At 41.2% G+C, this 16,678-nt stretch overlaps 1 protein-coding gene across 3 annotated transcripts in view; it reads left to right on the forward strand.

Annotated features, from left to right (window-relative positions):
* NTN4 (netrin 4) overlaps nucleotides 1-16,678 on the forward strand; it is a 313,242-nt gene that overhangs the window by 169,942 nt on the left and 126,622 nt on the right. For 2 of the 3 annotated variants that reach the window (XM_069764709.1, XM_069764707.1), the window contains 2 exons: nucleotides 1,226-1,352; nucleotides 12,750-12,938. In XM_069764709.1, coding sequence (XP_069620810.1) covers nucleotides 1,226-1,352; nucleotides 12,750-12,938 — 316 coding nt within the window. The remainder of the gene's footprint in view (nucleotides 1-1,225; nucleotides 1,353-12,749; nucleotides 12,939-16,678) is intronic. The other variant, XM_069764710.1, reaches the window with a different exon arrangement.

Raw genomic sequence — 16,678 nt, forward strand, 5'->3', positions numbered from 1 at the left:
ATGCAGAGCAATTTTACAACACATTCTAAAATAAATTGTCGTCATTTTGTAAAAGTGGTTCTGCATGTCCCAATGTGCCATCTTCCTTATCATGGCTTCCACCTGTTGAATGGGGCATATTTCTGAACACAGTGAAAAAGTAAAACATGGTACTTCCAGTATGTTGGTGCAGAAGCAGGATCCTATCCCATTAATAAGTATTTAAAGACTGGGCACTCGGATGTCATTCAAAACAAGATGATATTGTATTTGTGAAAATAATCCAGATAAAAGAAATGTTTTGGTCTGTAACTCGACCTTCATCAGATTAGATTCTAGACTGAGAGCAGTGCTGAGAGTGCTTCTACTGTTTAGCGGTGGGTAATAATAATAATAATCTTTATATAGCGCTAACATATTCTGCAGCGCTTTACAGTTTGCACACATTATCATTGCTGTCACAATCTACATTCCCTATCAGTATGTTTTTGGAATGTGGGAGGAAACCGGAGAACCCGGAGGAAACCCACGCAAACACGGGGAGAACATACAAACTCCTTGCAGATGTTTTCCTTAGTGGGATTTGAACCCAGGACTCCAGCACTGCAAGGCTGCAGTGCTAACCACTGAGCCACCGTGCTGCCTGGGTACCGCACTGCTCTCAGCTCTGCACAGGCGGTCATTCTAGAATCTAATTGGAGACTGATGAAGGTCAAGTTACAGACCGAAATGTTTTTTATCTGGATTATTTTCACAAAATATCATCTTGTTTTGAATCACATCCGAGTGCCAAGTCTTTAAATGCTTATTTCTGAACAAAGCCTGATTTCACCTCTACTGTGCCAGAAATCTGGTGTAATACATTAATACTAGTGATGAGCATAGTCCTCCGAGTATTTTTTTATTGCTCGGAGATTTAGTTTTCATCACCCCAGCTAGATGATTTACATCTGTTAGCCAGCATAAGTACATGTGGGGGTTCCCTAGCAACCAGGCAACCCCCACATGTACTTAGCCTGGCTAATGGCTGTAAATCATTCAGCTGCGGCAATGAAAACTAAATCTCCGAGCACTAATCCGAGCACTAAAAAATACTCGGAGGACCCCCGAGCATGCTTCAGAAATCTCAAGTAACAAGTATACTCGCTCATCACTAATTAATACATCTCTCCCAATGTATATATTTCATTTTACACTTTTCTTGTTCTTTAAATCATAATTAGACTGATGTGTTTTCACTCTCCAGGTTCACGGTCAATGTATTTGTAAGCACAATACAGCAGGACCTCACTGTGAACAGTGTGCTCCCCTTTATAATGACCGGGCATGGAAAGCTGCAAATGGTAAAACTGGGGAACCTAACATGTGCGAAAGTAAGTAAAAATGGCCAGTTTCTGACTTTAAATATGGTATATGTCGTATCACAAAATTATGTGTTTTCTGCTGTTTTCTTCAGAACACTAGTTAGTATTTTTTGTCTCTGTGAAAGTGTGAATAATGAATACTGCTGTTTAAAAATGATAACATGTGTATGGACTTTTGTATGACAAATGACGTACATTTATGTCTTATGTCATGTCCCTGGCTTTGATGTGGGCTCACACACTGAGCCCTCATCTTTCACAGCAGATGATGGCTGATTTAATCAGCTATGATGTGCCTTTAACACCCACAGCTGTTAACCTGTTAAACGCCTCTGTCAATCTCTGATAGAGGCATTTAACATGCTGCCGGGGGGCGCATCATTTCACGTGCCCAACAGCGCACCTGTGACGTGATCGTGGGTGCTGATTTTTTACCTTACCAGTTTGAGATGTGCTGAAGACCTCCGTACTTGACATGGCGATTCTCCTGTAGCTGGTGTCCATAGAAGATTGTGATGCACTGTTATGTATAGAACAAGCAGTTTCTTTTTTTCCAAAATGTTTTCACCAGTTAGGCCGGCGTCACACTCGGCGTAAGACAATACGGTCCATAATTTACGGCCGTAATACGCAGAAAAGTCCCCAAAATAGTGGTCCGTATCTCCTCCGTAGGCAGGGTGTGTCAGCGTATTTTGCGCATGGCATCCTCCGTATGTAATCCGTATGGCATCCGTACTGCGAGATTTTCTCGCAGGCTTGCAAAACCAACATACGGACATACAATGGTTCCATGTGCTCAAAAAATCGTAACAACATATAGACTGATATATATATATATATATATATATATATATATATATATATATATATATATATATATATATCTATCTATATCTAATATATAATTGCCTAGAATACTATTTCCTGCAATTTGTGCCAACTTCCGTGGCTTTGTCCGGAGCTAATGTCCGGAGCTAATGTCCGGAGATAAGTGACGTCAACAGTGTCCAGTGTCTGATTGGTTGCCGCCTGCTGCGAGCGACCAATCAGAAACGTGCCGTACTGTGACACACTCCGCCCGCCATTTTGGTGTGATTTTTGAATTTTTACCTCACAGCAAGTTTCTACTACGTGGAGGCGGGCCCAGTGACGTTGCTCTTCAAGCTCCTGCCGAATTTCAAGTATATATGGATTCTAGACTCCCAATTCTTTAGAATCGGGCTGCCATCTAGTGTGTGTGTGTGTGTATATATATATATATATATATATATATATATATATATACACATTTCATCCAGCGCGAGATAGCTTTAAAGCCAGTAATTCAATTGCCGGCTTTTGCTATCTCCTTCCAAAACCCGACATGATATGAGACATGGTTTACATACAGTAAACCATCTCATATCCCCATTTGTTTTGCATATTCCACACTACTAATGTTAGTAGCGTGTATGTGCAAAATTTTGGCGCTCTAGCTATTAAATTAAAGGGTTAAATTGCGGAAAATATTGGCGTGGGCTCCCACGCAATTTTCTCCGCCAGAGTAGTGAAGCCAGTGACTGAGGACAGATATTAATAGCCTGGAGAGGGCCCATGGTTATTGCCCCCTCCCCCCTGGCTAAAAACATCTGCCCCCAGCCACCCCAGAAAAGGCACATCTGGAAGATGCGCCTTTTCTAGCACTTGGCCACTCTCTTCCCACTCCCATGTAGTGGTGGGATATGGGGTAATGAAGGGTTAATGTCACCTTGCTATTGTAAGGTGACATTAAGCCAGATTAATAATGGAGAGGCGTCAATTATGACACCTATCCATTATTAATCCAATTGTATGAAATGGTTAAAAAACACACACACACACACATTATTCCAAAGTCTTTTAATGAAATAAAGACACAAGTTGTTGGAATATTTTATTAGACGCTTAATCCACCTGAAGACCCTCGCTCTGTAACAAAGGAAAAATAAAAAAACAACAATATCTCATACCTTCCGATGATCTGTCACGTCCCACAATGTAAATCCATCTGAAGGGGTTAAATTATTTTACAGGCAGGAGCTCTGCTATAATGCAGCTGTCATCCTGCCTGTAAAACCCCAGCGAATGAATGGAAAGTAGGTCAATGACCTGTAGTTACCTTCATTCGCGGTGATGCGTCCTCTGCTGGTTGCCCTCATATGACCTCGAGGCTGGGAAAATATTCTGAAAAGATCCCACGCTTATATGGCCAAAGACTAAAAAAGTTATGGCTCTTTGAAGAAGGGGAGGAAAAAAACAAACTTCAAAACACTATGTTAAGAAAGGGTTAAAATGAGGTTAATACTATATTAGATGAAAATACATGGCAAATTACACTATGTCATTATTTATTTAATTAAAGCTAAGCCAAAATGCAGAAAGTGTGTGAAAACTTATAGGAAATATGTCAGCAGTTTTTTGCTGTAAACTAAAAACCGCAGGAGTTAAAGGCTGAAGTACAGAATTCGAGGATGTGTTGCTTGTCAGAGTGTGGGCTGTTGTTTACTAACTGTGAAGGATTTATCACTAAGAGTTTAACATTGCCAAACTAGTCTTTATTCAATATAGCAGCTCTAATGAACAAATAAAGAAATAGCTACATACCACCATAAATATTAGACTAATGTTGGCTGAACACATCAATAAACCAAAAAGAACAACCTGTCACATAAGGCCAAATTGTGTTAAAAATGTATATACACTGTGTGCAGAATTATTAGGCAAGTTGTATTTTAGAGGATTATTTATTTTATTGATCAACAACTACAGTTGTGGCCAAAGGTATTGACACCCCTGCAATTCTGTCAGATAATACTCAGTTTCTTCCTGAAAATGATTGCAAACACAAATTCTTTGTTATTATTATCTTAATTTAATTTGTCTTAAATGAAAAAGCACAAAAAGAATTGTCATAAAGCCAATTGGATATAATTCCACACCAAACATAAAAAAGGGGGTGGACAAAAGAATTGGCACTGTTCGAAAAATGTGATTCTTCTCTAATTTGTGTAATTAACAGCACCTGTAACTTACCTGTGGCACCTAACAGGTGTTGGCAATAACTAAATCACACTTGCAGCCAGTTGACATGGATTAAAGTTGACTCAACCTCTGTCCTGTGTCCTTGTGTGTACCACATTGAGCATGGAGAAAAGAAAGAAGACCAAAGAACTGTCTGAGGACTTGAAAAACAAAATTGTGAGGAAGCATAAGCAATATCAAGGCTACATGTCCATCTCCAAAGAATTGAATGTTCCTGTGTCTACCGTGCGCAGTGTCATCAAGAAGTTTAAAGCCCATGGCACTGTGGCTAACCTCCCTAGATGTGGAGAGAAAAGAAAAATTGACAAGAGATTTCAACGCAAGATTGTGCGGATGTTGGATAAAGAACCTCGACTAACATCCAAACAAGTTCAAGCTGCCCTGCAGTCCGAGGGTACAACAGTGTCAACCCGTACTATCCGTCGGCATCTGAATGAAAAGGGACTGTATGGTAGGAGACCCAGGAAGACCACACTTCGTACCCCGAGACATAAAAAAGCCAGGCTGGAGTTTGCCAAAACTTACCTGAAAAAGCCTAAAACGTTTTGGAAGAATGTTCTCTGGTCAGATGAGACAAAAGTGGAGCTTTTTAGGCAAAGGCATCAACAGAGTTTACAGGAGAAAAAAAGAGGCATTCAAAGAAAAGAACACGGTCCCTACAGTCAAACATGGCGGAGGTTCCCTGATGTTTTGGGGTTGCTTTGCTGCCTCTGGCACTGGACTGCTTGACCGTGTGCATGGCATTATGAAGTCTGAAGACTACCAACAAATTTTGCAGCATAATGTAGTGCCCAGTGTGAGAAAGCTGGGTCTCCCTCAGAGGTCATGGGTCTTCCAGCAGGACAATGACCCAAAACACACCGGAGACTTCTAAGGTGGCCAGCAATGAGTCCAGACCTGAATTCCATAGAACATCTGTGGAGAGATCTAAAAATGGCAGTTTGGAGAAGGCACCCTTCAAATATCAGGGACCTGGAGCAGTTTGCCAAAGAAGAATTGTCTAAAATTCCAGCAGAGCATTGTAAGAAACTCATTGATGGTTACCAGAAGCGGTTGGTCGCAGTTATTTTGACTAAAGGTTGTGCAACCAAATATTAGGCTGAGGGTGCCAATACTTTTGTCTGGCCCTTTTTGGAGTTTTGTGTGAAATGATCAATGTTTTGCTTTTTACTTCATTCTCTTTTTTGTGTTTTTTCATTTAAGACAAATTAAATGAAGATAATAATACCAAAGAATTTGTGTTTGCAATCATTTTCAGGAAGAAACTGAGTATTATCTGACAGAATTGCAGTGTCAATACTTTTGGCCACAACTGTATGTTCTCAATCAACCCAAAAGACTCATAAATATCAAAGCTTAGTATTTTTGGAAGTTGAAGTGGGTTTTTTTAGATTTGGCTATCTTAGGAGGATATCTGTTTGTGCAGGTAACTATTACTTTGCAGAATTATTAGGCAACTTAATAAAAACCAAATATATTCCCATCTCATTTCTTTTTTTTCACCAGGTAAACCAATATAACTGCACAAAATTTAGAAATAAACATTTCTGACATGAAAAAGAAAAACCCCAAAAACGTAGTGACCAATATAGCCACCTTTCTTTATGATGATACTCAGCAGCCTTCCATCCATAGATTCTGTCAGTTGCTTGATCTGTTTATGATCAACATTGCGTGCAGCAGCCACCACAGCCTCCCAGACACTGTTCCGAGAGGTGTACTCTTTTCCCTCCCTGTAGATCTCACATTTTATGAGGGACCACAGATTCTCTATGGCATTCAGATCAGGTGAACAGTGGGGCCATGTCATTTTTTTTTTCTTCGTTGAGACCTTTACTGGCCAGCCACACTGTGGAGTAGTTGGAGGCGTGTGATGGAGCATTGTCCTGCATGAAAATCATCTTTTTCTTGAACGATACCGACTTCTTCCTGTACCACTCTTGAAGAAGTTGTCTTCCAGAAACTGGCAGTAGGTCTGGGAGCTGAGCTTCACTCCATCCTCAACCCGAAAAGGTCCCACAAGTTAATCTTTGATGATACCAGCCCATACCAGTACCCCACCTCCACCTTACTGGCGTCTGAGTCAGAGTGGAGCTCTCTGCCCTTTACTGATCCAGCCTCTGGCCCATCCATCTGGCCCATCAAGAGTCACTCTCATTTCATCATTCCATAAAACCTTTGAAAAGTCAGTCTGAAGATATTTCTTGGCCCAGTCTTGACATTTTATCTTATGTTTCTTGTACAAAGGTGGTCGTTTTTCAGCCTTTCTTACCTTGGCCATGTTCCTGAGTATTGCACACCTTGTCCTTTTCGTTATTCCAGTAACGTTGCAGCTCTGAAATATGGCAACACTGGTGGCAAATGGAATCTTGGCAGCTTCACGCTTGATTTTCCTCAATTCATGGGCAGTTATTTTGCGCCTTTTTTGCCCAACACGCTTCTTGCGACACTGTTGGATATTTGCCATGAAACGCATGATTGTTCAGTAATCACGCTTTAAATGTTTGGCAATTTCAAGACTGCTGCATCCCTCTGTAAGACATCTCACAATGTTGGACTTTTCAGAGCCCGTCAAATCTCTCTTCTGACCCATTATGCCAAAGGAAAGGAAGTTGCCTAATAATTAAGCACACCTTATATAGGGTTTTGATGTCATTAGACAACACCCCTCCTCGTTACAGAGATGCACATCACCTGATTTACTTAATTGGTAGTTGGCTCTCAAGCATGAACAGCTTGGAGTAGGACAACATGTATAAAAAGTATTATGTGATCAAAATACAACTTGCCTAATAATTCTGCACACAGTGTATCTATATTAACCCCTTTACCCCCAAGGGTGGTTTGCACGTTAATGACCGGGCCAATTTTTACAATTCTGACCACTGTCCCTTTATGAGGTTATAACTCTGGAACGCTTCAACGGATCCTAGTGATTCTGACCTTGTTTTCTCGTGACATATTGTACTTCATGACAATGGTAAAAATTCTTTGATAGTACCTGCGTTTATTTGTGAAAAAAACGGAAATTTGGCGAAAATTATGAAAATTTCGCAATTTTCCAACTTTGAATTTGTATGCAATTAAATCACAGAGATATGTCACACAAAATACTTAATAAGTAACATTTCCCACATGTCTACTTTACATCAGCACAATTTTGGAACCAAAATTTTTTTTTGTTAGGGAGTTATAAGGGTTAAAAGTTGATCAGCAATTTCTCATTTCTACAACACCATTTTTTTTTAGGGACCACATCTCATTTGAAGTCATTTTGAGGGGTCTATATGATAGAAAATACCCAAGTGTGGCACCATTCTAAAAACTACACCCCTCAAGGTGCTCAAAACCATATTCAAGAAGTTTATTAACCCTTCTGGTGCTTCACAGGAATTTTTGAATGTTTAAATAAAAATGAACATTTAACTTTTTTTCACAAAAAATTTAATTCAGCTCCAATTTGTTTTATTTTACCAAGGGTAACAGGAGAAAATGGACCGCAAACATTGTTGTATAATTTGTCCTGAGTACGCCAATACCCCACATGTGGGGGTAAACCACTGTTTGGGCGCATGTCAGAGCTCGGAAGCGAAGGAGCGCCATTTGACTTTTCAATGCAAAATTGACTGGAATTGAGATGGGACGCCATGTTTCGTTTGGAGAGCCTCTGATGTGCCTAAACATTGAAACCCCCCACAAGTGACATCATTTTGGAAAGTAGACCCCCTAAGGAACTTATCTAGAGGTGTGGTGAGCACTATGACCCACCAAGTGCTTCACAGAAGTTTATAATGTAGAACTGTAAAAATAAAAAATCATATTTTTTCACAAAAATTATCTTTTCGCCCCCAATTTTTTATTTTCCCAAGGGTAAGAGAAGAAATTGGACCCCAAAAGTTGTTGTACAATTTGTCCTGAGTACGCTGATAGCCCATATGTGGGGGTAAACCACTGTTTGGGCGGATAGGAGAGCTCGGAAGGGAAGGAGCGCCGTTTGACTTTTCAATGCAAAATTGACAGGAATTGAGATGGGACGCCATGTTGCGTTTGAAGAGCCACTGATGTGCCTAACCATTGAAACCCCCCACAAGTGACACCATTTTGGAAAGTAGACCCCCTAAGGAACTTATCTAGAGGTGTGGTGAGCACTTTGACCCACCAAGTGCTTCACAGAAGTTTATAATGCAGAGCCGTAAAAATAAAACAAAATTTTTTTCCCACAAAAATTATTTTTTTAGCCCCCAGTTTTGTATTTTCCCGAGGATAACAGGAGAAATTGGACCCCAAAATGTGTTGCCCAAATTGTCCTGAGTGCGATGATACACCATATGTGGGGGGAAACCACCGTTTGAGCGCATGGCAGAGCTCGGAAGGGAAGGAGCGCCATTTGGAATGCAGACTTAGATGGAATGGTCTGCAGGCGTCACATTGCGTTTGCAGAACCCCTAATGTACCTAAACAGTAGAAACCCCCCACAAGTGACCCCATATTGGAAACTAGACCCCCCAGGGAACTAATCTAGATGTGTTGTGAGAACTTTGAACCCCCAAGTGTTTCACTACAGTTTATAACGCAGAGCCGTGAAAATAAAAAAATCTTTTTTTTTCCCACAAAAATTATATTTTAGCCCCCAGTTTTGTATTTTCCCAAGTGTAACAGGAGAAATTGGACCACAAAAGTTGTTGTCCTATTTGTCCTGAGTACGCTGATACCCCATATGTTGGGGTAAATCCCTGTTTGGGCACACGGGAGAGCTTGGAAGGGAAGAAGCACTGTTTTACTTTTTCAACGCAGAATTGGCTGGAATTGAGATCGGACGCCATGTCGCGTTTGGAGAGCCCCTGATGTGCCTAAACAGTGGAAACCCCACAATTATAACTGAAACCCTAATCCAAACACACCCATAACCCTAATCCCAACAGTAACCCTAACCACACCTCTAACCCTGACACACCCCTAACCCTAATCCCAACACTATTCCCAACTGTAAATGTAATCTAAACCCTAACTGTAACTTTAGCCCCAACCCGAACCCTAACTTTAGCCCCAACCCAAACTGTAGCCCTAACCCTAGCCCTAACCCTAGCCCTAACCTTAATGGGAAATGGAAATAAATACATTTTTTTAATTTTTCCCTAACTAAGGGGGTGATGAAGGGGGGTTTGATTTACTTTTATAGCGGGTTATTTAGCGGATTTTTATGATTGGCAGCCGTCACACACTGAAAGACGCTTTTTATTGCAAAAAATATTTTTGCGTTACCACATTTTGAGAGCTATAATTTTTCCATATTTTGGTCCACAGAGTCATGAGGTCTTGTTTTTTGCGGGACGAGTTGACGTTTTTATTGGTAACGTTTTCGGGCACGTGACATTTTTTGATCGCTTTTTAATTCCGATTTTTGTGAGGCAGAATGACCAAAAACCTGCTATTCATGAATTTCTTTTGGGGGAGGCGTTTATACCGTTCCGCGTTTGGTAAAATTGATAAAGCAGTTTTATTCTTCGGGTCAGTTACAGCGACACCTCATTTATATCATTTTTTTTGTGTTTTGGCGCTTTTATAGGATAAAAACTATTTAATAGAAAAAATAATTATTTTTGCATCGCTTTATTCTCAGGACTATAACTTTTATTTTTTTGCTGATGATGCTGTATCATGGTTCGTTTTTTGCGGGACAAGATGACGTTTTCAGCGGTACCATGGTTATTTATATCTGTCTTTTTGATCGCGTGTTATTCCACTTTTTGTTCGGCGGTATGATAATAAAGCGTTGTTTTTTGCCTCGTTTTTTGTTTGTTTTTTTCTTACGGTGTTTACTGAAGGGGTTAACTAGTGGGCCAGTTTTATAGGTCGGGCCGTTACGGACGCGGCGATACTAAATATATGTACTTTTATTGTTTTTTTTTATTTAGATAAAGAAATGTATTTATGGGAATAATATTTTTTTTTTTTTTCATTATTTTGGAATATTTTTTTTTAGTTTTTTTTTTACACATTTGAAAAAAATATTTTTTTACTTTTTTACTTTGTCCCAGGGGGGGACATCACAGATCGGTGATCTGACAGTTTGCACAGCACTCTGTCAGATCACCGATCTGAGAGCAGTGCAGGCTGCTTCACAGTGCCTGCTCTGAGCAGGCTCTGTGAAGCCACCTCCCTCCCTGCAGGACCCGGATCCGCGGCCATCTTGGATCCGGGGCTCGAGCAGGCAGGGAGGGAGGTAAGACCCTCGCAGCAACGCGATCACATCGCGTTGCTGCGGGGGGCTTAGGGAAGCCCGCAGGGAGCCCCCTCCCTGCGCGATGCTTCCCTGCACCGCCGGCACATCGCGATCATCTTTGATCGCGGTGTGCCAGGGGTTAATGTGCCGGGGGCGGTCCGTGACCCTCCTGGCACATAGTGCCGGATGTCAGCTGTGATAGGCAGCTGACACCCGGCCGCGATCGGCGGCGCTCCCCCCGTGAGCGCCGCCGATCGCGCTGGACGTACTATCCCGTCCATGGTCATGGGGGCCCACCCCACCTCGACGGGATAGTACGTCCGATGTCAGAAAGGGGTTAAACTACATATAACCGTAAAAACAGGGCAAATACCACATGTACAGATAAAATGGTGGGACACCAACAGGAACACCCCCAACACAATTGAAGTACACCATAAAGTATAAAAACATCAAATATGGCAGTATTACAGGAAATACATAAAATAATTCGTCTGAAAATGCAAATCAGGATGCATAGTAACAGCGTAAAAGTAGATGAAAATCTAGTGATAGCATAGAGATCTATCAGAAAAACAAGTGTACAATCGCATCCGTATTTGCACTAAGGAGACAAATACTAAAAAGTAGACACTATCCAACTTAAACTACCAACATGCACATAAATGTAAAAAGACTGTAGATGTACATAAGGCATAGTTACCAGAGGGCGTACCCGGGGACCCACCACACCCGACGCGTGTTTTGCACTGAAATGCTTCGTCCAGGGGTGGTTGGGTATTGGCCAGATAGAGTTTTATATAAGTCATGATCAATAGCAAAGGCAGAAACATTTGTCACCCTCCCATTAACCTGTGCTGGAATACATTGGTTGGATAAAGGCCGCTGTGGTACTGATGTCAGATCCCTATTTATTCAGTTATCAGCGAGAGATCAGTGCTCACCTGGTAGTAGACAAAGTTCTTCCTGGTATCGCGGAACTGGCGCATGCGCACAAAAGGGGCATCATGTGGGCAATAAACGTTGTAGATAGTGTAACATAGTAACATAGTAACATAGTTAGTAAGGCCGAAAAAAGACATTTGTCCATCCAGTTCAGCCTATATTCCATCATAATAAATACCCAGATCTACGTCCTTCTACAGAACCTAATAATTGTATGATACAATATTGTTCTGCTCCAGGAAGACATCCAGGCCTCTCTTGAACCCCTCGACTGAGTTTGCCATCACCACCTCCTCAGGCAAGCAATTCCAGATTCTCACTGCCCTAACAGTAAAGAATCCTCTTCTATGTTGGTGGAAAAACCTTCTCTCCTCCAGACGCAAAGAATGCCCCCTTGTGCCCGTCACCTTCCTTGGTATAAACAGATCCTCAGCGAGATATTTGTATTGTCCCCTTATATACTTATACATGGTTATTAGATCGCCCCTCAGTCGTCTTTTTTCTAGACTAAATAATCCTAATTTCGCTAATCTATCTGGGTATTGTATTTCTCCCATCCCCTTTATTAATTTTGTTGCCCTCCTTTGTACTCTCTCTAGTTCCATTATATCCTTCCTGAGCACCGGTGCCCAAAACTGGACACAGTACTCCATGTGCGGTCTAACTAGGGATTTGTACAGAGGCAGTATAATGCTCTCATCATGTGTATCCAGACCTCTTTTAATGCACCCCATGATCCTGTTTGCCTTGGCAGCTGCTGCCTGGCACTGGCTGCTCCAGGTAAGTTTATCATTAACTAGGATCGCCAAGTATGTGGTATTGCTCACCTGGTTGCATTGTCAGGCACAACTCCTGTGCAGATATAGATACCGGCTGCTGCATCTCCGTATGCAGGAATAAAACTAGCAGTAAATACAATAGTAGAAATGGATATAAGGATAAATCTGCTGCGCTGCTGGTCAAGAAGATATCCAGTGGAGATGATGATAAACACAGGGCAGTTTTATTATTCTATTAGTTTCAGAGTTGAACAAACTACATCATCAGATATGTTTTAACAGTTTCTGTATCCTGCTTTTTCTTGATTAGTCAAAATATTAAGAAAGATTCCTCACCTATTACTAGCACAGCTTAGTACCCGGTCCCTTATTAACTATCCTCTTCTTTGTCATTGATAGAGTGTAAATGTAACGATCATGCTGACAGTTGCCGTTTTGACATGGATGTGTGGCTGGCATCAGGCAACCAAAGTGGTGGGGCATGTAATAACTGTCAGCACAACACAGAAGGAATACATTGCGAGAAGTGTGCGCCAGGATTCTTCCGAGATTTAAAGATCCCATTCTCAGCACCAGATGCCTGCAAAGGTACTGCAAGTAGTATCTTATCATATGCATGATTCCCACTGTTATCAATAGGTTTAACAGCTCATCAAATCCTTTGTGCTGTCCAGCTCATACCTGTATGGTTTCCATTGTGGATGTGCTTCTATTCAGTTCTCATTTGTAAAAGATGCATCCAGCTGAAACTGCAGCGACATACTGTATATTGCTACTGCAAATTTGCTATGAAACATTAACAGAGAATAAGTATAAGGGCTCGCTCACACAACCGTACACATCGGGCGAGTGCTATCCCAATTTTTTATCGAATAGCACTTGGACCACTATTATTCTGTGGTGCAGTGCTGATCAGCTTTTTTTTTCTCATGCAGCTTTTCTTTTTTCTCATGCTGATTCAGCATGAGAGAACAATCTCAGCATACTTCAAATTCCTGGGCAAATTGGATCGCATTCACCCATTCAAGTCTGTGAGTGTGTGGAAAACATTGAACTGCACTCAGATGACACCGGAGTGCAGTCTGATTTCCACAGTCTCACACAATGGAGAAAATGGAGAAATCTTGATCTCCTTCTCTTCACCTGGGCTACGATTCTCACATGCGGGCAGCACGGTGGCTCAGTGGTTAGCACTGCAGCCTTGCAGCGCTGGAGTCCTGGGTTCAAATCCCACCAAGGACAACATCTGAAAGGAGTTTGTATGTTCTCCTCGTGTTTGCGTGGGTTTCCTCCCACATTCCAAAGACATACTGATAGGGAATTTAGATTGTGAGCCCCATTGGGAACAGCTATGATAATGTGTGCAAACTGTAAAGCGCTGAGGAATATGTTATAAAAATAAAGATTAATATTATTAGTCAGATCACACTAAGGTGAGACTCGGCTCAGACTCTGACAGAGTGTGATTTACATAACAGATCCGATTTACTCGCATGAGAGAATCTACACTCCTGTGAGCCACCCTAATTGAAAAAAGTGTGCCCCATTTTCTTTTGAAACCACTTCTGATTGTACATTTTTTCTGTATTTTTTTTGTACATGATTATGCCCATCTGTCACGCACAGTATTGGAAAGACTAAGTGCAACACGAAGGGATGAGGAAAAGAGAACCAGGCAGATCTAACGTTACCCTGTCTGCCCTAAGCGTCCCTATATAGGTTCTGCACCTATCGCCGAGCAGTGACCTAATCCCTGCCTGACCCTCGCAATAAGCCCTGCTTAGGGAAGGATGGGATATGCACTAGTCAATCCCCACTACAACTAAAGACAGCTGGGATAGACAAACAAGGGGAACACTTATCTTGTGTAGACTCAGAGATGTAACAGACGTCCTCCAAACACCAAAGAGGAGGATAGCTGACTGCTATAGTGCTAAGCTTCAACAGGGGGAAATAGAAGTGTCACTTGCGATTTCCAGCAGGAGGCTGGGAGTCTATAAACACCCAGGTCCAGGTGTGTCAATTAGAGCTAGAGAAAGGTTGCCACTGGATCAAAGAGTCAGAAGGGTTAAGAAGGTGTCTGCAAAGCCAAATGCAGAGACCTTCTGCTGCTAGATGCAGTGCGACTGTCTGCACCTTCTGACATACCCGTGACACCATATTGCCTTAGCTGTTACTTTGTTCAGAGATAAGACTTAGAGCAAGCAAACGGACAAAGGAAATTTCTTTGCATCTGGAGATTATTAATTGACTGTGCACATTTTCTGTGATGGTGAAAAAAGAAAATAATTCATCGAGCTGTGGCAATAAAAACGCTGTTGAGTCCTTCGCTTGAAAAATAGAGCAAGTAAACATTGGCAAGGGTTAGTACATATATAAAATACTGGCTTGTTCTTGTAGGCTACCTCACATGTTGTGCAGTGTGCAGGTGTCTGGCACACCTGCCTGTAGAAAGGTGGAAGAAAATGTTACTAGCATGAATAGTCAGGTGTTGTAGCCAAGGTAAACAGAGACAGAATACAGACGTGTTGGAAAGATTGCACAAGTTTTAAATAGCTCAGACCTTTCATATAATGCATACATTGTAACTTTCCTAAGCTGGAAGTAATACTTGGACTGAATTACCTAGTGCAAAGTTAACAACTAAAGTGAAATCATATTACTAAAGGGCTCATGTCGAAATGATTTATTTTTAATCTGTTCACAATTAAGTGGGTTTTCGTATCTTGTATATTTATCGTAGAATCATAGAATGTTAGAGTTGGAAGGAACCTCCAGATTCATCGTGTCCAACCTCCTGTTCAATGAAGGATTCACTAAACCATCTCAGACAGATGTCTGTCCAGCCTCTGTTTGAAGACTTCAATTGAAGGAGAACTCACCACCTCTCGTGCCAACCTGTTCCACTCATTGATCACCTTCACTGTCAAAAAGTTTTTTTCTAATAACTAATCTGTATCTTCTCCCTTTCAGTTTCTTTTCATTTCTTCTCCTGTTTCCATGTGCAAAGGAGAATGATGATCCCTCTACACTGTGACATCCCTTCAGATATTAGTAGACAGCTATTAAGTCTGCTCTTAGCCTTTTTGGCAAGCTAAACCTACCCAGAGCCTTTAACCTTTCCTCGTAGAACATACTTTGCAGTCTGCTTACCATCGTGGTAGCTCCTTTCTGAACTTGCTCCAGTTTTTCAATGTCTTTATTAAAATGTTGTTCCCAGAACTGAAGATAGTATTCCAGATGAGACCTGACCAAGGAGGAGTAGAGGGGGATAATTACTTCACATGATCTAGACTTTATGCTTCTCTTACTACATCCTAGAACTGTTTGCCTTTTTTCTGCTGCATTACATTTTTGACTCATGTGCAGTCTGTAATCTATTAGTATACCAAAGTCTTTTTCACACATGCTGTTGCTTAGTTCTTTTTCTCCCATTATTTTGTATTATTATCTCAGTAGTTACATACATGGAACCTGTCATCTAATCCATGTTTCCCAAACTGCAGGCAGCATGAATCAGAGTATGTTTCTCTGAAGCAATTTGGCATTTCAGAATAAATATAGTTTGAAGATCATAGCTGGGAACAAGACTAGTCTGGCTTTGGGTTTCAGAAAAAAACGTGTCTGGGGGCAATAATGCGGACAGGCCCTGATTCATGCTTCTTGCCATTTGGACTTCATGAATTGGGTGACTGGTTCCCTTTAAATCATATCCACAGGAAATGCCACAAGTGTGTAGTAGATGTGTTTATCCCACCAATGCAGTGCTGATCCCTGATACGGCACCATTGTTGATGGACATGTGGTTGGATTTTCCATTCATGTGTTTGTGAATTCAGACCACCTTTCCACTAAAAGAAGCATGCAACAGGGCCTGGTTCTTGAAAATATGGGTCCCAATTGTGGGATCTGCATCCATTATTCATTTATAACATGGATAGGTCATAAATGGACAAAAAGAGAATACACCTTTAACCCCTTTACCCCCAAGGGTGGTTTGCATGTTAATGACCAGACCAATTTTTTACAATTCTTACCACTGTCCCTTTATGAGGTAATAACTCTGGAACACTTTAACAGATCTTGGCAATTCTGAGACTGTTTTGTCGTGACACATTGTACTTCACGTTAGTGGTAAAATTTCTTCGATATATATCTTGCGTTTATTTGTGTAAAAAAACGGAACTTCGGTGAAAATTTGGAAAATTTTGCAATTTTCAAACTTTCAATTTTTATGCCCTTCAAACAGAGAAATATGTCACACAAAATAGTTAATAAATAAAATTTCCCACATGTCTACTTTACAGCAGCAAAATTTTGGAAACATC

This window comes from Ranitomeya imitator, chromosome 4 (genome assembly GCF_032444005.1).
Source record: "Ranitomeya imitator isolate aRanImi1 chromosome 4, aRanImi1.pri, whole genome shotgun sequence".
Taxonomy (NCBI): Eukaryota; Metazoa; Chordata; class Amphibia; order Anura; family Dendrobatidae; genus Ranitomeya; species Ranitomeya imitator.